We start from the raw sequence: 24,003 nt of genomic DNA, 5'->3' as shown, positions 1-24,003 counted from the left end.
TCAGGTTGCCACCCTTGAGATTCTGAGCCCCTAAGAAGCAGGAATGCAAATAAGGCTTTGCAAATAGACAAAGTACAGTATTGCTTTGGATCGAAAATGTCTGTTTGCCCAGTCTGACTCTGAAATTCCCTGAGCCTAAGAGAACAAACACAACCCTTCCGGGGACCCTCATAAAACCCCGATGGGTCAGGTTCGCTCTGGTAAACAACACTGAGTCCCAGCACCTTGCGGAACGCGAGCGGTGGGGACTGGGACGGGCGGCGACCACCTGAAAGGACAGAGAGTGCAATACCCACGTACACCTGCCTAGCGGCCTTGGAAAGTCAGGCGGACACCTCCAGGGAGGGACCCTGGGAGGCGGGGCCCGATTCCCGCCTCAGGGGCGAGGAGGGGACCTCCTCCACCCTCCCCTCCATCCGGGGCTGCCGAGCCGCCCCCACAGACCGCGGAAAAGGGCCCTTGCCACTTTAAATGACTCAGGAAGTGAAAGGAGACCGCTGACGGGGAAAGGGAAAGCAGAACCGGGGCGTCGGGGCTGGCGGCGCGGCGATCTCGCCCCGGAGAGCGCGAGGCAGGAAGGCGCGCGGCGCGGGGGCCGACGGGGGCGCGGGGCCGCCGCGCCGGAAGTGCCCGCGCCGCGGGAGGAAGCGCAGCTGGCGCCGAGCGGCAGAGCCGGCAGGAAGGCCCCCTCGCTCCTACGCCGGGCGGGAGCGGGTGGCCGCGGCGCCGCGGCCCCAGGCCTGCCCGGAGTCGCGGCGCGGCCGGTTCCTGGGACGCGACCCCTGCGGGAAGGAGGACGGGGAGGAGGCCCCGCGGCGAGCTCGGAGGCCCAGCGGCCTGGTCCGCGTCACCGCAGCCACATGGCCTCCGGAGTGGGCGCGGCCTTCGAGGAGCTGCCGCACGACGGCACGTGTGACGAGTGCGAGCCGGACGAGGCTCCCGGTGCCGAGGAAGTGTGCCGGGAGTGCGCCTTCTGCTACTGCCACCGCCACGCCGAGGCGCACAGGCAGAAGTTCCCCAGCCACCGCCTGGCCCAGTACGTCCACGGCGCCGCCCCGGCCTGGACCGCGGACGCCCCGGCGCAGGGCGACGCGACGGAAGACGCGCAGGCCAAGGTGGAGAATGAGAGGGATGTAGAGAGCGAGGTGGGGGAGGAGAGCGAGTCCGAGGAAGACAGTGAATCCGAAGAAGAGAGTGAGACGGAGGAAGAGAGTGAGGACGAGAGCGATGAAGACAGTGAAGACGACAGCGAGGAAGAGATGGAGGATGAGCAAGAGAGCGAAGCAGAGGAAGACAACCAAGAAGGAGAATCTGAGGCCGAGGGCGAAACGGAAGCAGAAAGCGAATTTGACCCAGAAATAGAAATGGAAGCGGAGAGAGTGGCCAAGAGGAAGTGTCCGGACCACGGGCTCGATTTGAGCACCTATTGCCAGGAAGATAAGCAGCTCATCTGTGTCCTGTGCCCGGTCATTGGGACTCACCAGGGCCACCAGCTCTCCACCCTAGACGAAGCCTTCGAGGAACTAAGAGTAAGTAGTGGGCGTCGAGAGCATAGGTCTAGAGGTCAGGACACCTGGGTTTCAAACTCAGGTGGCCCGGTTGTGGCCACGTTCGCTTTTACCGTGACCCTAAGAAGCCAGTCTGTGCACTTGTTGGGAGCAGTGCTTATTCCCCCTTTCTGGTTGAACTCCTTTGAGAATCAATGAAAGTTCTGGACTCTGACCCAAGGGAAATAAATGTATGCACAAAGCCTAGTGTACGCTTTTCTCTGGAAAGTTGCAAGCCTCTGGTCCCTGGATCCCAGGTAAAGCATTCCTTGGGAGTTTTGACCCCATGGAAGCCAGTTCCCACATCACCATTGTTGAGCGTGGTAAGGCGGTCTCTTTGCCTGCTTGAAAACATGGGAAACCGTGGTTGGTTCGGCCAGATGAATCCAGATAGTTCCTCTGTAAGAAGTGAGGAGACCCCCTGAGATCCTATTATCACCCCCCTCCCCCAAGTTTCCTTAGGTTCTTCGTGTGTGATACTTATTTGGAAAGGAAGATGAGAGGTTGGAGGTGAACTTGGAATGCAAGTGGGAGCCCCTGTGTGCTCCAGCTTGGCAGGAGGGCAGGACCTTATCTATTTTGGACCTTGCTGGTCCCCTGGACCTGTTTGGAAAGTAGTAGACATTAATCAGTATTTGTTGGGCCATCGGATTTGCAAGCAATTTGCCTTTTGTTTATATTGTGGATATTTACGACCAGTGAGAGAAATTGCTGGAGTTAACTAGGGACGAAACCGAACGATCAGTGTATTAGCGAATGCTGTCATATTATGACGACTCTTGTTTCCCTAAGCAACCTTGTAACTGCTGGCAGTGGAATAACAAATACTTGGCTAATTAAAATCTCTTTTATTGAGATTTTTCTCTTTTTTATTGTAAAATACACAGTGTGTAAAAACATGCACAGTCTAACAAATAATTAGAAAGCAAACTCAGATGTAACCTCTACCTGCATGAAGACATAGAATATTAGTAGCAAAATTGAAGCCCTGTGTCCTTCCCAGTTATAACCATTTCCCTTCCCCGGTAACCATTATCCCGACTTCTAGCGTGGTATTTCCTTGCTTATCTACGTATACACATGCATTCTTAAAAAAAAAAAATTTTTTTTAAATATTTATTTATTTTTGAGAGAGAGCTCGAGCGTGAGCAGGGTAGGACTCAGAATCTGAGGTAGGCTTCTGGCTCCCGGCTGGCAGCACAGAGCCTGATGCAGTACTCGAACCCACAAATCTCAAGATCATGATCTGAGCTGAAGTTGGACGCTCAACCAACTGAGCCACCCAGGTGCCCAGATGTTCACACACATTCTTAAACTTACTTGAACTTGACACAATTGATACCATTTTGTTATCGTGCTTTCTTTTGAGTTTTGCTTCATTTTTTCCAACACTGTGTTTCTGAGGTTTATCCCGTGGGTGGCTGTGGTTTGTTCGTTTTCATGGTTGTGTAGAATTCCATTTTCTGACTGTGCCGCAAGTTACCTGTTGTATCAGTGATGAAAATTTGACTTACAGATTCTGGAGTTCCTGCCTGTCATAAACAGTGTTGGTATCGACATTCTTGTGCCGGTCTCCTGGTGCATATCTACATACATTTAAATGGGGTATAAAACCTAGGAGTGAGAGTGTCGGGTCACAGACTGTACATATCTTAAATAACACCACGTGTTTCCAGTTACTTTCCAAAGTGGTTGTGCCAGTCTGCATTGCCAGGAAGAGTATATGAAGAGTTCTGTTGTTCCATATCTTCAGCACTTGTTACTTCAAGAATTTAGAATTTTTGTCAATTTTGTCGCTATGTGGTAGTATCTTCTTGTGGTTTAAATTTGCATTCCTTTTAGTTACTGGGGACTTTGCATATCTTTTGTGTTTCTCCTTTGGCAAAATGCCCATTCAGTTTTTTTGTTCATATTTTTATTAGGTTGTCTTTTTCTCATTAACTTAAAGAAGTTTTTGTATATTTCTTTAACTTCTTTGTTTATACGGGTTGCGAAGGTCTTCTGCTCTGTTTTTTCAATTATGTCTTGAGTAGAAGTTATTCACTTTAATGTAGAATTTATCAATAATTGCCTTTTATTGTTAGTGCTTTTTGTGTCTTATTTCACTTAATATTGATTTTTTTTTTAAATATTTTTATTTATTTCTAGGAGAGAGAGAGAGAGAGACAGCGTGAGCAGGGGAGGGTCAGAGAGAGGGTGTCACAGACCGAAACAGGCTCCAGGTTCTGAGCTGGCAGTCAGCACAGAGCCCGACGCGGGGCTCGAACCCACAAACCGCGAGATCATGACCCAAGCGAAAGTCGGACGCCTAACCGACTAAGCCACCCAGGCGCCCCACTTAATATTGATTTTTGTGTGGTGGACATAGGGACTCAATTTCATTTTTTCCCCATACAGGTAGCCAATTGCTGTAGCAGCATTTACTGAAAAGCCTGTCTTTTCTACACGCATTTGCTGTGGTGCCTGTCTTGTATGCGTGTGAATGTGCTTCTTGGGTCTTCTGTTCTGTACCATCGATCTATTAGTGTATCCCTATGTGAAAAACATGTTTTCTTAGTTATCATAGCTTTGTAACAGGACTTAATATCTGGTAGAGCGAGTCCTTCCACTTTGTTCTTATGGAAGGGTGTCTCAGCCAGTCTTGGCCTTTTATTTTACACTTCTTAGAAGCAAACTGTAGCCTGCAGGACATTTTGTATTGCATTGAGTTTATAAAGCAATATATGGAGAAGTAACACAATTACAATATAAAGTCTTCTGAAATGTTTATTTTGGTCTAAATTGCTTCATGACAAAGTTGTATAGTGTTTTTTTTTTCCTGAAAGATCTTATACCTCATTGTGAAACTTATTCCTCAATACTTACAACTTCATAGTATTGTAAAAAATTAAAATATTTTTTAATGTTTATTTAATTTTGAGAGAGAGAGAGACAGAGCAGTAGTGGAGGACAGGCAGAGAGAGAGAGACACTGACACACACACACAACAAAACAGGCTCTAAGCTCCGAGTGTCACCACAGAGCCCTCGATGGGACTGGAACCCACGAACTGTGAGATCCTGAGCCGAAGTTGGATGCTTAACCAACTGAGGCAACCCCCAGATTTTTTCTAACTATATATAGGAATATGATTAACTTTTAAGTATTGATTTTTGTGTTAAAATGTCTGTTATATTCTCTTAAATATTCTAAAAATTAGTACGTAGATTCATTCTACATACATGACCATATTATTTGCAGAGAGGGACAGTTTTTGTTTCTTTTCAATCCCTCTTTGTGTTGTGTTTTACTCGCCTACTGCTTCAGATAGGACCTCCAATATATTGTTGAATATAGGCAGTAGTAGGTATTGTGGCCTTGTTCTAATTGATGAATAATTTACAACATTTCACAAATAAGTATGATAATATATGTCACAGTTATAGTTCATCAGATTAATAAAGTTCCCTTTTAATCCTAGTTTAAGAGTTCTTCTTAATATTGAATGGATACTGAATTTTGTCAGATGGTTTTCCTGCATCTATTAGGATGTTCATATGATCTTACTTTTTTACTATGTTGATGTGGTGAATTATATGAATTGATTTTTTTCAATTAAACTTAAAAATCGGTAATATATTCACATGTCTCAAAAGTCTTTTATTCACTGTTGTACTTTTCATGTGCCCCCCCCGCCCCAACTATTGATAACCACTTCTTTTTTTTTTTTAAATTTTTTTTAATGTTTTATTTATTTCTAGGAGAGAGAGAGACAGTGTGAGCAGGGGAGGGTCAGAGAGAGAGGGAGTCACAGACTGAAACAGGCTCCAGGCTCTGAGCTGGCAGTCAGCACAGAGCCTGACGCGGGGCCCGAACCCACGAACCGCGAGATCATGACCTAAGCGAAAGTCGGACGCTTAACCGACTAAGCCACCCAGGCGCCCCTGATAACCACTTCTTACTTACCTTTCAAATGTTTCTTCTTGTATTTGTACACAAAAACACAGGGGTGGTCATGTATATGGTCTTATTTCCATCCTTTCATGTCATTATTATTATATTTTACAATTAAAGCAACTTTGCATTTGTGGGATAAACACAACTTGGTCGTGATGAAATATCTTTATGTTTTTAAATTTAATTTATTAATAACTTATGTAGGATTTTTTTCATTTATATTTATGGGAGAAATTAGCTTGTAAAATTTTTTTGTACTGTCCTTATGAGATTTTGCTATCAAAGTTATGTTGGCTTCATAGTATGAGTCCGAGTGTATTGCTCCTCACATATTTTCTCCTGTATGCACTGGAAGTATTTGTATAAGATTGGTATATTTCTTTCTAGAATGATTGCTAGAACTGACCATGGAAGCCATCTGGACCTGAATACAGAGAATTTTGTTACTTTGCTTTCTGTAGTATTTTTGATTATGGATTCAATTTCTTTAGTGGTTACGGGTCTGTACAAGTTGTCTATTTTTCCTTAGGTCAATTTTGAAAAGTTAAATTTTCCCAGAAGTTTGTCCATTTTGTCTAACTTTCCAGTGTATTAATATAAATTTATGAATCTTATGTTCTTATTATCTTTCTTCATATTGTAGCTATTCTCTTTATTCCTTTGAGAACAGTAAACATGTTGGTCATAATGTGTCTTTGATTATTCTAATATGTGAAGACTTTGTGGATCCAGTGTGTGAACACTTTGATAGTGTTTTTCATGTTTATTTCCTTTTGTGTTTTGTTACATATGCATAGCTTCTCAGTGCCTTTGAAAAAATTATTTGTGGGGATTTCCCAAGCTTTGGCATGAAGCTGTATTCTTCGAAAGAGGATTTGAATTTGCTTGTGCAAAGGCCTGAGAGTACAATTTGTTTAGAACCCCCTTAAACTAAATTAATTGCTTAAGATTTATTGGACCAAATTTTCAGGAGGTACCTGCCCACGTTTACAACTTCTTAAAGATTCTACTTTCATCCATCCCCGCAGCTCCTCACCCCCCTTTGTTCAGCTCCAAGGCAACACTCCCACAGTTCCCTTTGGAGGGTGAGATAGTGGCAGGTTTACTTTAGTTTGTCTTGATTCTTAAGATTTTACTCTTTGGCAGTTGTGAAAGCATCTCAGGTCTATGTGGAAAGAGTCGCTTTTAAATGTTTCACTCTGGTTGGGGCGCCTGGGTGGCTTAGTCGGTTAAGCATCCGACTTTCGCTTAGGTCATGATCTCGCGGTTCGTGGGTTCGAGCCCCGCGTCGGGCTCTGTGCTGACTGCCAGCTCAGAGCCTGGAGCCTCTTTCAGAGTCTGTGTCTCCCTCTCTCTCTGACCCTCCCCTGCTCACGCTGTCTCTCTCTCTCTCTCTCTCTCACCTAGAAATAAATAAAACATTTAAAAAAATTTTAAAAAAATTAAAAAATAAATGTTTCACTCTGGTGATACCTGGCTGGCTCAGTTGGTAGAGCATCTGACTCTTGATCTCAAAGTCATGATTTTGAGCCCTACATTGGTGTACAGATTACTCAAAAAATAAATAAATAAAAATGAAAAACACAAAATCTCACTCTGAGCATGTTATCAACTTTGCTTTCTCTTACTTTCTCCTCACTTTGCACCCCCCAATCAAATGTACAACCCATTTTATTGCAGATCAGTAAACATCCTCTTCAGGAGCTGCTTCCCAGGGGCACCTGGGTAGCTCAGTCAGTTAAGTACCAGACTCCTGGTTTTGGCTCAGATCGTGATCTCGTGGGTTCAAGCCCTGCATTGGGCTCTGTGCTGGCAGTGCAGAACCTGCTTGGGATTCTCTCCCCTACCCCTCTTCCCCCCCACGCTTTCTCTGTCTCTTTCAAGAAAATAAATAAACAACAAAAAGAGCTCCTTCCTGTACTCTTCTTATGTTAACGTTGGAGCATTGCTAACTAAACTATGAACATGATTAGAATTTCAGCAGTTTTTAATGACTTTTGTACCAGGATCCTATGGTCATATTACTTTTTTTTTTTTTTTTTTTTGCTTTTGATGACCTTGATAGTTTTGAGGAGTGCTAGTCAGGTGTTGTGTAGAATGTCTCTTAGTTTGGATTTGTTTGGTGTTTTTCACATGGTGAAACTGGAATTAATGGGGTTTTGGAGGATATAAATTCTCTTTTTTGCTTTGCTTTTTTAACTTAGCATTATGTCTCAGAAATAATAGATATGTCTATGTATTTGTTTTTTTACAGCTGTATATACTCCATTGTATGTCATTTGTTAAATTCTTAATTTATGATACTATATTTTTCAACTCTAGAATGCTTATTTGTTTATTTTTAAAAGACCTTTTCCTTGAATCTTTTTATGTCAGATTTTCATAATTCTTCTGTCTCACAATTTTCCATCTAATACTAGACATTGTGCTTAAAAGAACTGTGGACACCAGTATTTTCTTTTTTCCCCCCTCAGAAAGGGTATGCCATTTCCTCTGTTAGGCAGCTAGGATGAAGGGCTGATTATTTTGATCCAGTAAAGATTTGAGCTTGATCAGAGCTTAGTTGCAGCTTTAGTTTCAATTTACTCTGGTTTCAAATGTTTTGAGGCTAGTGTACATTTGCTTGTTGGAGGAGAGGAAGGCTCTTGGAATATTAAAAGTAGCACAGCATGATGATGGTGAGAGAACAGGATCTGTGCTGCACTGCATTCATTCATTCCGCAAGTATTTACAGAGTATCGGCCAAGGACAGGAGCTTTCTAAGTATTGGGGATGTAGCAGTGAGCAGCGGAAAAAGTCCCTGCTTCTCTTGGAGCTAAGGAAATAGAGAAAAACAAATAGGCAGATAAACATGTATTAAGTGTTGTAAAGAAAAAAAATGAAACTGTGCCTGATTAGAGAGGGTCAGAAATTATCCTAGCTTTGCCACTTGCTTTTTGACATTGGGCAAGCTATGTAACAGTTTGGCTGTCTTCTATATCTCTAAAATGGGTATAAAGTTATGAAATAAAATGGGATTTGGGGGCACCTAGATGGCTGAGTGGGTTAAGTGTCCAACTTCAGCTCAGGTCATGATCTTGCAGTCTGTGAGCTCGAGCCCCTGGTAGGGCTTTGTGCTGACAGCTCAGAGCCTAGAGCCTGCTTTGGATCCTGTGGTTCCCTCTCCCTCTGCCCCTCCCCTGCTTACATTCTGTCTCTTTCAGAAGTAAACAAACATTAAAAAGCTAAAACAAAATAGGATTTTGATGTCAATAAAATGGTTTCGCTTGTGATAAGACACTTTAACAATGCTTACTTAACACATTGTAGGTTCTTGGTAAATGTTAGCTGCCATTTTTATTACTAATACAAGGAATGTGGTTAAATATACACATTCTGAGTTGAGAGGAGTTTATATAATATTTGTTTTGATAGCTTCATGCCTAGCCACGCTGCGAGTGGCTGGTATTGGTGGCAGAAGGCCAAATTGTTGCCAAGCGTTGATGATACTTAAAGTAAAGCAAACTTAAGAATAGGCAGAGAACCAAGGTGATCAAGCAGGAGGGGACTGAGGAGAGGTTATCTGATGGCTAGGCCAAAAGAACGAAGGTGAACACTTCAAAGGGACAAGATTAACACTTAGTCCCTGAAATGACTTTTAAAGTCCTGCCTTTTCTTCTGTGCTGTATTTATTTCCATTTGACTCCAGAGGATTCTGTCTTCAAGGGACTTTTTGGGTCCAAATTTGAATTGAACGTGTGTTCCAGCTTTATCATAGAAATATAGTTACACAGCCCAAATTATGATCTCTCATCTGGGTCATAATCTCTCATCCAGATATGCAGGTTTCTCTTATCATTTCTGGCTCTGAAAATGGGTCATTAGCCTGACAAAGGAACTTGATCTGGCTTACAGATTTACTCACATGAAAATTCTTATATTGTCAAGGGGATTTGCATATATAACTACATTAATGAATCATTTTGTTGAACAGTAAAAGTGCAATTAAATATACTCAGAATTCTAGACCAGTAGTTTAAAAAACTGAACATAACCTACAGTAGGGGAAGTTACTTTATATTGTAACCTTGCTTACCCACATGCATATACAGCTCTTTAAATACTTCAAATGGACCATTGTATGGCTTATCACATAGGATGTTTTCTGTTTTTGTTCGGTTCAAAAAAGTTCTGGTTTCTCCCACTAAATTAATTGTATTGCACACTAATGGGTTATGTCCTGTGATTTGAAAAGTGCGTGTCTAGTTCACTTGAGGATCCCTGAGGAAAAGGTAGAGTTATAAAATGACTAAGAGACAGGTGGTGGGCAGAGTTCAGCAAATGCTTATGAGCATCTGTGGAGTTCTTAATATGGCTTTATTATGGATAGATCCAAAGGATTTGAAGCCACACCCTCTGCCCTTGAGTGTGCCTTTAAGATGGATATTTGAGAAGAAGAATGTTTGGTTAAGTGACATTGGGAACAACTGCAGGGAAAGCTGGTGAGGGGGCACTAGTAGTGGAAGGTTAGAAGGATAAACGCATATGCTCAGAACAGCTGTGGCTCTAGAAGGGCTGGAGTTGGAGGGATGTCACTGCTGTATCCTATAATGGTCCGTGACTCTGGCTCTTCCGTCAGCTCCTAAGAAGCAGCTCTGGTAGGGAGGCAGAAGGTTGAAGGTCTGCTAAAATGTACCTATATATATTATTTTTAATTGTCTGAAAGATTTGGGCTTTAAAAAAATTTTTTTTGGAAGTTTATTTTTGAGAGAGAGAGAGAGACAAGAGTGTGAGCAGGGAAGGGGCAAAAAGCGTGCTCCAGGCTCTGAGCTATCAACACAGATCCCAACATGGGGCTTGAACTCACAAATCATGAGATCGTGACCTGAGCCAAAGTCAGATGCTTAACCAACTGAGCCACCCAAGCACCCCTGGGCTAACTTCTAATAAAACCATGAAACAATAGTTACAGAATGGCTCAGTGTCTTATTGTTTAGATTAAGACATGCTAAGATTCAAGTAAAGGGAATGGCTTCCTGTCAGAGCCGCCCCAAATGGTTTATTCTATGGAAAGTTTGTGAGAGGCCTGCAGTTCTGGGATTCCCTATATGAGTCTGTCCTTCAAAATGTACTTTCTTACCCTGTAATAGGTCTTGAGTTCTGCAGTGAGGAAGACATATAGGGCCCCAGCTTTCATGGCGTTTACCCTCTAGCTGGGGAGAAAAAGAGGTAATTTTGAGTGGTAGTATGTACTATGAAATCTTAGGTCATAGTAGTGAAAGAGTGGCATGGCAACAGAGGGTTATATTTTGGTGTGGTCGCCATGGAAGGCATCTATGGGCATATGACATTTGGGCAGAGACCTGAATTTATGAGCTCTAGGGAAACTCTTCTCTTGTGTTACCAATTAAGTACTGCTTGTGCAAAGTTCAGTGATTCGTAGCAGATACAATTGCTTTGGTTCATATAACTTTTCATAAAGGGAAAAGCCAACTTCAAGTTGGCTCTTGAAGTAAGAAGAATAACATTATTCTAGCAGTTGTAATGTTAGCACAGGTGAAAATATTACCCTGTGGAGGGAGTATGAGCTTATGGGGGTCCCTTTTACAACACTTTATTAGGGGATTCAACATTCATGGCAGTGCTTCATTAAAGAGAGCCTGGAGGGCTTCTGCAGGGTTAAATGCAGGAAAAAAGCCATCTCACTGTGTTCTGTTAAAGACGTGGACTCTGTGCAATCTTTATCATGAAAATTATACCTTGTAATCTAAAAATTAAGAAAGATACCAGAGAAGAGTGGTTAAGGTAGAAAGAATGGTGAATGCAAAGGTTCTGAGGTAGAGGTGAACTTAGGGTATTGGAGGGACAACTAAAGGTCATTATGAAGTAGAGTGGAGTGAAGGAGGAGTAGAAGGTGAGGTCAACAAAGTAAACTGTTTTCCTCACCATGGTACCATATTTCTGAATCATCTGTGGAGGGTGATTCTTTAGAAAATACCTGGGTTGGCTCCATCCCAGCCAGTTAAATCAAATCGAAATCTCTGGGAATGGTCAGGTATTTTATAGAATGTCCCTTACTGGGATTTGTCCATCTCATGATTAGACTGGAGCCAAGTAGTTTTGGGAAGGAAGACCACAGAGTTAAGGGTACACACTGTCAAGATGACTTATCACTATTGGTGTCTGGGAGACAGGACCGATTAATAGCTGGCACTTATATAATAGGTGCCAGGCACTCTCCTCAGCTCTGTATATAAAATTTATCTCGTAACAATCCTGGAGGTACATTTTATTATTATCTCTATTTTTTTTTTAAGAAAAAGGAAACTTAGGCATATGGAGTTCATATAACTTGCCGAGAGTCATACAGTTGGAAAGTGACTGAGCTCAGCCAGGAGTCTTAACAGCTGACTCTAGACAGAAAAGGCCCAAGCTTCTCCTTTTCTCTCTCCCAAGAATCCGGTGCCATCTTTTTCTCTTCCTTGACCTTTCAATAAAAATCGAATGGGTTGGGATGTTTGGGTGGCTCGGTTGGTTGAGTGTCTGACTCGATCTTGGCTCAGATCATGAGCTCCTGGTTTGTGGGAACAAGCCCCGTATCTGCACTTTCAGTGCAGAACCTGCTTGGGATTCTTTGTCTCTCTCTTTCTCTCAAAATAAATAAATACACTTTACAAACAAAAACAGAAAACAAAACAGAATAGATTAGTGGGCATTTTATATTTTTAGATTATTGCTTTTCAGGGTAAGGTTGCCAGTGCAGTAGTCTTATAATTCTTAAACCTCTCTGAGAATAAAGGTCTGTTAACCTGTGGCACCAGCTTTTCTTGACTACAGCTCATGACATGGAAGTTGCCCTGGCTATTCCCTGGTGCACCCAGTTCTCCTCCCTTGCATCCGACCTAGGACTGAAGAAGCCAGACGTGGATCTGTGTCACTGCTCATTGTGTCTTCTACTTGAAATAACAGTTTAGCCTAGATGACCAGCTCAGTTTCACATTCCTGTGTCTGTTGGTTATTTTAGTATCCAGAGCCAGAATCTAAACATATATGACAGGAATGAGCACAGATGCTCATGGACCTATCAGAAGAGAGGGGAGAATATGTACAATGACTAGGTGAAATAAAAGCTTTAGTCCTGATATGTGGGGTAGAGATGAGATTGGGGTAGAAACACAGAACTCTGGCCCTATGAGACTTAAATCCTTTGTATGTGTGTGTTTGTTTTTGGGGTGTGTGTGTGTGTGTGTGAATCACTATGATCAGAATCAAGCCAATATGGCATCAAAGAAAAAAATCTAAATATTGATGCCCTTTTCATTTGTCACATAATGAACCAAGAATTAAAAACACAAAATTCTTCAAATATGCTAAAGTTCACTCCATAATGTAAGCCAAATAACCATATCCTTGTTCGACATTTAATTATATATTAAACTCAGTTCAAGTGTGCTTAGCTAGTTTTTGATCAGAGAGCAAAGTAATCCACTGTTAACTTCAGTAAAATATTAAAGAAAACGTTCATTTTAATGTGTACAAACTATAGTGCATAGTTGACTTTATTGTTAAAGACTGGTATTTTTAAGTTAATCTTATTTATCTGAGTAATTTTTGAGCCTTTTTGGTGAGCTGTGTGACGTATATTGACCATAAAGACAAGTTTTTGACATTAGGAAGCTTATAGTCTAGTAGGAAAGATAGGCTTTTCATGTGATTATTTGTGTGTAAATGTTAGAGGAGTGGTGCAAACAGTATGCTTGGGGGCTCAAAGAGAAGAGAAATTAGTTTCACCTGAAAGCATGCAATCAGGAAACATTTCTTGGCAGAAGTGGTATTGGAGGTAGATAGGATGGATAGGACTTTACTAGGTAAATACAGACTAGATACTGTTAGGTAGTCCTTTGTGTTCCCATAGCAACAGCCTATGCACATTTACTGTGGCATTAAATACAGTACTATATCAGTGTTATTTCTCTTCATGTCTGATGTGGGTTATAAACTCTTCTAGGGCTACTATTATATGTTCTTTATCTTTGTGTTCCCAGTACCTACAGTGCCTGTTGGGTAGTAGATGTACATATAATATTTGGTAAATATATGATATGAAATATCTCATTGAGTCCTAGCGTGTACTGAAAGAGACAGTATTGCATAATGATTTAGTATTTCAGTGTTTCCATTAGTTCAGCTGCATCTAAAATAATGAAATAATTTGGAAAAATCCAAAATAAAAGCTGTTTCTTTCTCTCTGTGTAAAAAGGGTGTGGATGTAAGCAGTCTAAGGCTGGTATGGAGGAACTGTGAAGTTACTATGAATCTCGACTCTATGAAACATTTATGTTTCATGAGCCAGAATTCAGTCCTATGGCCTTATCTAGTTGCAAAGGAGATGTTTTCTCCAGGCTGTATCCAGCTAAAAGCTGGGGTCTGTTACTAAGGGAAAATGGAACAATAAATATGAAGGACCAAGCAGTCTCGCATCAGTTGGCTTTGCAGTTCTATGGGTTTGAGTACTTACTAGCTGTGTCGTGTTGGATAATTCACTCAGCCTCTAGATCTTGGTTTCCTCGTCTGTAACATGGGCATAATAATTGTTTCTCCTTATTGGGTTATAGTGAAAAATAAAGATCATAACATGTAAAGAGGCTAGCATTGTGCCTGGAATAGAATAAGCCATCTGAGGTTCTATTCTGAGTTCAATTCCAGACCGATTAGTCTGGCAGCAGTAGAAGTCCTGGACACCAAGTTTCTTTGGGTGAAAAGTGTTCAGCCTCCTCTCCTTCTGCTCCTTCTGCCTGCTCTATTCTGGTGGGAAAATAGGCTGGTGAAAACCTTGTCTTTGAGAAGAGGCTCCTGTATGTTTCAGTGTCCTGCTGGTGCCTTATGCACTAGCTAACCAAAACACAGCTGGTAGGTCTAATTTTACGTTCACAAGTCTTGCTGGTTGTCCTCTTTAAATTCTGTTTTACATTCTGAACTGTGGGAAATTTTTATAGAAGCAGAGGGGGGGCAGAAGCAATACACCCTTTACTTTCTGGTTAGAAAGTAGCCTCCATTTTCTTTCCAGTAAGGGAGAGACAGTGCAGGCTCCCCTCTGTTCTCCTCTCTGTTCTTTGGGTCAGTGTGAACACTGGTAGGGTGTAACCTGTGTTGAATGGTAGACTCTGACTTCATGTGCATGAAGAATGTAAGTGCTCATCTTTAGCTGAGGTTATAAAACTGAGGCAGTCTAGAAACCCTGTCTGCTGTTGAATTTTGAGGCTCTTTCCAGAGATGAGAATCTGATAGTAATAGTTACTGAGTGGTTTAGGTCGGGTGCTTCTAATTCATTATTTCAGTTGATCTCAATACAACTCCCACAATAAACTATATTATGATTCTCATTTTACAGATGAAAAAACTGGTACTCAGAGACGTTGAGCCTTGCGTGAAGCTTTGCTACATGTAGCTAATAAGTAGAAGGACTAGCATTTGAATCCAGGTCTGATGCCAAAGTACGTGTTCTTTCCAGCACCTCATGTTGCCTTTACTCTCACATTTTAATTATTCCCACTTATATTTAAACTTTAACATTGTACCGGCACATTCTTCGGATGTTTACCTTCTGTATGAAAGTATTTAATACTTTCTGAATGTTCTAAAACTGTTCTTTCTCTTCTATCTGAAGTTTTTCTCTTAGATATTTTAGAGTATTTTGATTAATAACAGATCATTGTGTCATTTTTTTTCCATTTATCACTTTTCGAGTATGGTACTTGATCCTTAGTAATCCCTTAATATGTTGTTATTCAATTAATAGTAATAACAACAATAACTAAAACTTACTGAGAACTTAGTTTGTGCTAACTTCTGAACTATAAGCTTCCTACATGATATCTCATTTAATTTTTACCACTCTTCTTTGAGGTACTTATTAAGATGTTTTTATGTAGTATTTAAAGTTAGTGGCATGATGGTTTTTTTTCTTTGCTCTATTCATTCAGTCCGGTGTGGAGTATTTTGGGCATCAGGGACTTTAACAGTGAGTCATTCTAAGTCTCTGCTCTCATGGAGCTTATATTGTATGAGCAAAACAGACATGAGAAAGTTCAACAGTGACTAATATTTCAAATAATGATAAGTACTGTAAATTGCAAACTGGGAGAAGGAGAGAAGAGTGACTGGGATGGGGAATGAGAGGGAGGCTATTTAAGGATCTGAGGAGGTTTTTAAGGTGTAGTGACTTGGGTAGGGTTAGAGCCAGTGATGGTAGGATCTGGGGGCATAGTGGTTCATGTGGAGGGAGTAGCATGTGAGGAGGCTCTGGGATGGATAGATAAGCTTGCTAGAAGAGAAAAAGGATGGCTGGAGAATAAATGAGTAAGGGTAGGGGATGAGGGAATGATAGTAATAGACAAGGTCTGATTACCAAGTAGGCCATGATGAAGACCGAGTAGCCACAGACTGTTTCAGCAAGGGAATGAGTGATGTGACGTGCGTTCTTAGGAGTCCACCATGGTGTCTGTGTGGAGAAAGGCCAGGAGGGTATCGAGAACGGGAGCAGTGTTGCTGCTTGACCCGAGGAGTCCTGTGGACGGTGAAGAGTAGTTGGAGGCGGCAGATGTTTTAGAGTTAGGTTTAGAAAGATTTGGTGATGGGTTCCTCAGACCCAGAAATGATTTTGGATCCTAGCAACTGTATAAAGGTGGTTGCCTGACATAGGAGTGGACTTGGAGCTGGAAAATTGAGTAACGTTGAGGAGGGTAAAGAATTTTTGCCCGTGACATGGTGATACAAAAATTCAGTTTCACTTCCTTTGACAAGGCTTTGCTTTCTTATTTGAGTCCTTAGGAGAACTTGTATATTCTGTCTTTCAATCCTTTCCCACTGTTTTTCTAAATAAAAAACAAAAACAAAAACAAAAAAACCCTTTTATGTAAAAATAAGAAAGTTGGGTTGATCTTTTTTTTTTTTTTAAAGCATGTTACCAATACAAGGCCAGCGGGATAGGAAAAAAAACACAAAACAGCTAGCCAGTGTTCTTTCTGAACTTGGCATCTACTGATTTTTTTTGTAATGCAGAAGTCAATATTTAGAAGCCAGTTTAGGATGTTTAAGTGATTAACATTTACATTTCTACTGACAAATTACTGTTCTTTTGGGGCCCAGATGGTTTTTGGCATTAGAGTAGACTAACTCCCATAAAACTGTAGAGATACTTCTTGTCAAGAGACAAAAGTCAAGAGATAACTTCTTGCTCTGATGCTGCTTTCACCTATATTCCACCTTGCTTTCTGCCCCTTATATTTTTTCAAAGGATGTTTACATTAGAATGAGCTACATTATTTTGTTTGTTTGTTTCGGAGGTGACTGGACATGTGTTTATGAGGTGTTCTCAACCCCTTTGAAGAAAGACATCCCTACTTTTTGGTGTTCAAATACAAGGACCCTTAAAGGGAGAGAACTTGTAGAGTATTGCTTCCAAGGATAGCCGCTTCAGATGTCTGCAGGGACCAGGAAGGTAATGTAAATGAGAGAAGCAAATGCGGGTAACTATGGCAAGCTGGAGAGAGCTTGCCTTGTAGAAGCAGATAGCTGCTCCTTAGCCTCAGCCAGCTGCTACTATATGAGAATGGAAGCCCAGTACAAGTCAGATCTTTTAGATTTTCCGAAGAAGCTAGAATCTTGTTGTTGTGTCCTATCTCCTAATTTTTAAACGCTGGCAAATAATTTAAAATTCCCAGTATGCTACATGGGATAACACTACCAATTTGTAGATTCTGATTTGGCCCATTTTCTTTATTCACATATTGAGAAACAGAAACCCAAAGATATAAAATGATTTTTCCAGCCTCACACAGTAGCTAGTAACAGAAGTAGAACTAGAACCTGGGTCTTCTTTTTTTGTGTACAATTGTCTTTACACTAGGAAAGTTAAACTTTTTTGGTGCTCTGGGGAAAACTAAGCCCCCGTTCCCTAGGAAAGTGCATGCACATTCCAAATTTTGCATACAATTTTAGGGATTTCTAACTCCCTGAAATCTTTACATGAACACCAGGTAAAGAAGCCTCTCTTGTACCTGCTGATTCGTATGTTTGCAGTGTAAGGGGAACAGTGCCCTCGTATTTATTTAAGCAAACTCATGTAGAGAGGCACTTAGGAAGCTGTAGGCCTGTCCTCCCTTCCTTACTCCCGCCTTTATGTACACTAAATCTTAATTAGACAATAGGAATACATTTAGCTAAGTCTAAGACTCTTCCTACTACTATCTGCATTACCAGTGCTTCCAGTCATTTCTTTCAGGTCTTTTACATACATATATAGCACCCATACAAAGTAATAGTTTTGTTTGTTTTTAAATAAATGATATGTATAGTATGTTTACTTTCTCAAGGTTTTTTGAAAAAATTCATTATGTCTTGTTTTGTATCCAGGTACATAACAGAGTTCCTAGTTTCACCAAAGCCCCTCATCATTTCGTACTATCAGTTTTTAAAGTTTATTTATTTATTTTGAGAGAGAGCCTGTGCACATGTGGAGAAGAAGCAGAGAGAAGAAGACAGAATCCCAGGAGGCCCTGAGCTATCAGTGCAGTCCCATGCAGGCCTAACTCCTGAACCATGAGATCATGACCTGAGCTGAGATCAAGAGTCTGATGCTTAACCCACTGAGCCACCCAGGCACCCCCAGAACTTTTTTTTCAATTTGATGGATAAAAATCTTAACTGCAAGAAGTTTGAGCATCTTTTACATCTTTTCAGATGTTTATTAGCCATTCTACATTTCTATTATGTTTTTATCCTTTGGATTTTTGGGGGGCATATTTGACTTTTTCTTATTTATAGGAACCTCTTTTGTATTTTCTTATGTATTCCTGACCATAATCTCTTCTGTTATATATATAAATATTTTTTTTATTTGGATCATTGTGATCCTGGTTTTGCTACTGACTAGCTTTGTGATTTTGGGGGCATCATGTGGGGGCATCATTTGACTTCCACAGAACCATTTTTTCACCATTGTAAAGTGAGAACATACCACCTCTTAGCTACTGTGTTATTGTGAAATGCCAATGACAAAGTGTATGAGCTGTGTGATTTTTGGGTTCCTCATTTGATTCCATGAACCATTTTCTAGGCTGTGAAGTGTGAGCACACTAGTTTTTAAGTTTATTGTGAAATGCCAATGAAAGAGCATATAAAAGTGCTTTGGAAAGTAAAGAACACCTTCAAGTGTAAGGCATTTTTCCTTCCTTTGGCTTTATTATGACTCAGCCCTAGGAGTTGGCTTTTGTGAAGCATGTTTCATCTCCACAGATTGACCAAACTCTAAGAGTTGGGTGTCACAACACAGCAGTTGTCTCTTTGTGTTCCACATTCTTTCAGGGAAGGAAAGAAATGTGTAAACAAGATACACTCCTGTTGAACTCCTGTGTTCTTGGAAGGCATTGGGTGGGATGGAGGTGGAGAAGAGCAATATTAGGAGACTCTCACTTTGCCACTCAAAATGCTTGCTGCAAGGAGTGACACAGTAGAGTCTGGTCATTTATGGAACTGCATGTCTGCAGGGCTAGAATTAGCCTGCTCATTCTTGCTGTTATGGTCCATTTCTCAAGTAGAACACAGCTTCAGAGGCAGTGGTTCTATCTCACCACAGTAGGGAAGCATGATGTATGGTTTCCTATCCTGATTACCTTTTGCAAACAGATGATTAACTATAACATGATACCACTCTATGCTTTGGGGACATACAAACTCAAATACCATCTCAGACCTAGTAACCCTGCGCTCCTACCCTATACAGCATGCTGTAGAGGGCTCTTCCTTTGGCCATACCCATCCCCTTTGTGACTACTTGTCAAGTAGTCCCAAGTACCCAGGACTCAAGAATTACCTGATGAAATACCTTGAATCTGCTTTCAAGGCCTATGGAGCCTCTTTCTGAGTCTGTTCTTCCAAAGGTGGATCAAGCCATTAGATTCTACCCCTGATTTGTGTATATACTAGGTCCCAGGTGTGGCCAAGGGTGACTGCTTGAGAGGGATGTGCCCAGAGCTTGACTAGCTCGAACATTTGTGTACAAAGCTTTTTCAAGTACAGGAAGGGACTGGTGTGTGGGAAAAGAAAGGAGGTGAATCTGGGGTCAGGGTCCTCTACTTATACTTTTGCCCCAGCCCTGCAGCTGTTAGGGGCAGGTCTGCCCAGAGGAGCCTCTTCCTTCTGACCGTCTGCTTATTTTGGGGGGGATGGGGTGGAGCCGGAAATCATTGGGGAATGTTTTCTTCCCAGCCATTTAGAGGCTGAGTATAGCTGGCTCAGTATAGACCCCAGTTAATCTTTGAGAATAATTCTCAAGAGAGTGGGATAGGGTGTGGAATGGGTGAATTTCCTGAAAGGAGAGTATCTGTGCATCTTCCTCTGTCTCTCTCCCCTGGGTAGGCAGTGCTGCTGATGCTTGGTGAAACGGAGGAAGGATTCTGCTGACACACTGTATTTTTATGAAAGAAGGCTAAGGGTTCCCTTATCTCTCCACACAAGGCACATCTGCCTGCAGAGGGGCTGTCTGCTTCTTAGTGATTCCTTCGTCGTTTCATTTCTTTTCTGAATGTTTTAAGGCACAGTTTTGGTGCATTCCTTTCTGTTATCGAGAGCCAGGGGGGAAGTCATAATATATCAGGGCTCTTGCTGAAGAGCTTAAATTGGGCGCTGGCAGCTGGAATGTGGGGGAAGAGAGCTTTCCTGGGACGAGTGACCTGCTTGTTCAGCCAATGAGAAGCAGGTTAGAGAAATGATATCACCAGACAGGCTTTATTGTTTGATCATCTCATAAAAGCAGGATTGTGTCTGGCGACTTAACCCTTTTTTAGGTACTTCGGGTCTCACCCAACTCTCTGGTATGTGACCTCTGGATTCCTTTCCCAACTTTCTGCTGTGAGACCACAGAGATTAAAGATTTAAATTGGCGATGAAATTTGGAGAGCTGTGAACCATCATTTTAAAACTACAATTTATTAAAATTTAGAACCACAGCTAGAACAAGAATGTCAACTACTCTGTGTTTAGAGAGCACATCTAAAGCAGATACTGGTCTAGTCGTATTACACCAGGCTTTTGCTGGATAGACTTAGAAGAGAAAGAGTTGGAGAGGAAAAAAGATTGAGCCTTTCGTCTATTTTAATCTACATAAAGGGGTCTTACTAAGTATTTCCTGTTTTAGAGGAATTGGAATTGTTTCTGCAAATTAGGAAAATATCACTGATTCTGAGATCAATTTTGAGTGACGGGTATTTGTAATGTTTGTTTATATTGTACATCTTTATTATTATCCCTTCCCCCATAAAGATGATGTCATTTTACTGCCTCATGTGTCCTTTTCGTCACTGGTAAAATGTGGGTGATGATCCTACTGTACCCACAAAGGAGTAGAGATCAAATAATTTATGTGATTTTAGAGTGCACTACACATGTATTAGAATTAGGTCATTCATTTTTTAAGATTGCATGTTCATTCATTCATTTGGTCAGACTTTTTCAAACCCTTCTTGATGCTGGGCACAGGTGCAGAGATAGATGTAGTTCTTACCCTTAAGGAGTTTTAAAACAGGATGGGGCAGATAGACAACAATAAAAGTGTCTCGTGCATCTGTTGCATTTACCATGTTCCAGGCCCTTTTCTAAGTACCTTAACGTATATTCATTTAATCTTAATATAACCCCATGAAGTAAGTATTATTATTAGCTTCGTATTACAGGTAAAGAAATAGAAACATAGAGAGGCTAAGTTGCATCTGGTCACACAGCTGGTAGAGTTGGGACTTGAATCCAGGCTGTGTGGCTCTAGAGTCCATTCACTAAATCTGTGTTGACCAACATAGTAGTTACTAGCTATCTATAGCTTTGGAGGACTCAAAATGTGGCTTGTCCAAATTGAGTTGTGCTGCATGTGTGAAGTATACACTAGATTTCTTATGAAATCTTAGACTTAGTATGAAAAATGTGTATAAAATATCTCATGTTGAAATTACATGTTACAGTGATAATGATTTGGGTTTTCAGAGTTAAATAAAATATACTAGAATTGATTTCACCTTATTTTTGTGGCTACTAGAACTCTTAAAATTACATATGCGGCTTGTGTTTATGGCTTACGTTTCTCTTGGGTTGTGCTACTCTAATTATTATAATGAAATAACAGTAATGAACATCTATTGAGCATTTACTATGTATGCCACATATTGGGCAAATACTTTTACACTGTTCTAGTTAAGCCTCAAAATAATCCTGCTTACTATCCCCATTTATAGAAGGGGAAAAGGTTTTGAGAAAGTCAGTAATTTATCTGAGGTTAGTCAACTAGTTAGTGACAGACCCCAAATTTGAAACTTGTATATCTGACTCAAAAACTTGTACTCAGCCAGCGCACTGTAATACCATTTCCAATTAAGTCTTGTGGCATTTTCTTTGTTTTTATTTTTATATGGATATTTAATACTGCATATTTCTGCATTTGGTATGTAGGAGTTCAAAATAAAAACCGCTAAATCATAAAGTGGACATCCAGATCAAAATCTCTTTTCAGTGAACACTGGCACAGTGGAACCCTAAGATGAAGCAGTGTGTCAGCCTGTACAAATTGCATTTAATTTTCATTCCAATAGTTCTCTCAGGTCAGTGGGCAATTTATGTTCCGACCCTCTTTGTCCAATAGACAGAGGAAGAGGGGCAGTGCAGCTTTCTTTAGTCATTTAGTTCTCTTGGCTAATAAGAAGAAAAAATTGCTTTCTGTTTCATTGTCCCATGAAATGCTATTTGTGTTTTGAGAGAGCAACAAAATGCTGTCTAATGTCCCCTGTCTTTTCTTTCTTCCAGAGCAAAGACTCCGGCGGACTGAAGGCAGCTATGATAGAGTTGGTGGAAAGGTTAAAGTTCAAGAGCTCAGATCCTAAAGTAAGTGTTATTTCGGAATTGATTGGGTATTGGTACTCCAAGTATTTCATTCTCCTTGTGCTCAGTTCTAGGGATGTTAATGATCATCTATCTGAACATCGCATCAAGATCTAATTAAGCCTGCCTATCAGAAGCAATGTTCTAATATGCCTAGAGATAAGTCATCTGTTTTTTTCCCTTCTCTGTTTTATGACTTACAACACATAATCATTAATTGTTTTCTCTAAACTTCAGACAAGTGCATTTTTAATCTTCCTTTAACAGGACTTTGAGACTACTGTCCTCTGTGTCCATTAAATCCAGCCAAAGGCATCCAAGGTACTGCTCAGCTTAATGCTGGGGACTGGAACAGGCTCTGGACTTTTCCAGTTGGTGTTCAGCACTAGCGTCTTGTCTCTCCGCCACTTACAGGAACCAGCTGCCACTGCGAATGCTTTTGTCCTCATGACCTCGAGTCTAGTCTGGGAAATGGTTTCAACTTCCCAGTTTTCTTTGCAAGATGTCAGGAGCCCTAGGATTGATATTCTGGGAGACTCCCTACCAGGGTGGGGGTGGACTGGGAACTGAACATGCCGGAGGGATTATGACTAACACAGCCTCCCTTCTCCTACCCAGAGACTTACTGTGGCACTGTTTGGTATCGCCACCAGCTGGCCCTCTTGACAGTCAGAGCCTCTCACAACTAAACAGGGAAAGGAGCACAATTTTGTTTGACTTTTTGTATCCTCTACCTGTTTTGTTTTGTTTTGTTTTTTTTAATTTAAAGTTCTTTATATGGTGAATACACTAGCCCTGGGAGCCAGCCACTGTGCTAGGATCCTGACATTCCTTTTTTTAAAATTGTGGTAAAATATACATAATGAAACTTACCCCTTTAACCATTTTTAATTGTATGGTTCAGTGGCATTAAGTACATTCGCATTGTTGTCCAACATCACCACCGCCTCCATCCATCTCCAGAACTTCTTCATCATTCCAAACTGAAACCCTCTGCCCATTAAACACTAACTTCTTATTCCCCCTGGCTTAACATTCTTGTGATTTTTGCAACAACCTGGTAGAGTAGCTTATTATTCCTATTTTATTGATAAAGACACTGAGGCTTAGGGAGGTTAGGGGCATTTGCCCTGAAGCTAGTATAATTTAAAGCTGCGATTCATACTGACTCTAGTAGCTGTGTTCTTTCTTTTATGTCATGCTTCAGACCAAGCACTGGGGTTTGTCTCCTTTCTATCATCTAATCACATTGTGCCCTGATTTTCTAATCTGAAACACTACCAAGACAGAGTCACAGCAATGACAGGCTTTTCAAAAGGTGGCTACAGTCCTAAATCTGCAAAATAATTTTCTCTTCTGATAACATTGAAAGTATAGGGACATTGGTAATATCTCTTGTCTTCTGGTATAGTTAGGTTTCCAGAGATAGAGAGTATCTTGATAGAAAAATACTGGGGTAACCTTCATCAATTTTCTTAGCTCAGAGCAGAAAGACCCCTGGTATGAGTGGATTTCCTTTAGGGAAGATGAGCTGATTAATTATTAAAGACTACTGAGAGCTTTTTTTTTTTTTACTCAGTTTCTCTGGTTTCTGGGGGCAGTAGCTATCCTGAAGGAG

At 41.1% G+C, this 24,003-nt stretch overlaps 1 protein-coding gene across 2 annotated transcripts in view; it reads left to right on the top strand.

Moving 5' to 3' along the window:
- Positions 1 to 585: 585 nt before the first annotated feature.
- The window catches only part of TRIM44 (tripartite motif containing 44), a 106,523-nt gene continuing 83,105 nt past the window's right edge, over positions 586 to 24,003 (top strand). Inside the window, exons 1-2 of one of the 2 annotated variants that reach the window (XM_039233321.1) lie at positions 586 to 1,529; positions 22,311 to 22,388. In XM_039233321.1, the coding sequence (XP_039089252.1) occupies positions 861 to 1,529; positions 22,311 to 22,388 (747 nt within the window). In that variant the 5' untranslated portion in view covers positions 586 to 860. The remainder of the gene's footprint in view (positions 1,530 to 22,310; positions 22,389 to 24,003) is intronic. The other variant, XM_039233320.1, reaches the window with a different exon arrangement.

Source organism: Hyaena hyaena, unplaced genomic scaffold (genome assembly GCF_003009895.1).
Source record: "Hyaena hyaena isolate Hyena2069 unplaced genomic scaffold, ASM300989v1 scaffold_74, whole genome shotgun sequence".
Lineage (NCBI taxonomy): Eukaryota > Metazoa > Chordata > Mammalia > Carnivora > Hyaenidae > Hyaena > Hyaena hyaena.
The sequence above is the reverse complement of the archived record's forward strand: the minus strand, read 5'-3'. Positions and strand labels throughout refer to the sequence as shown.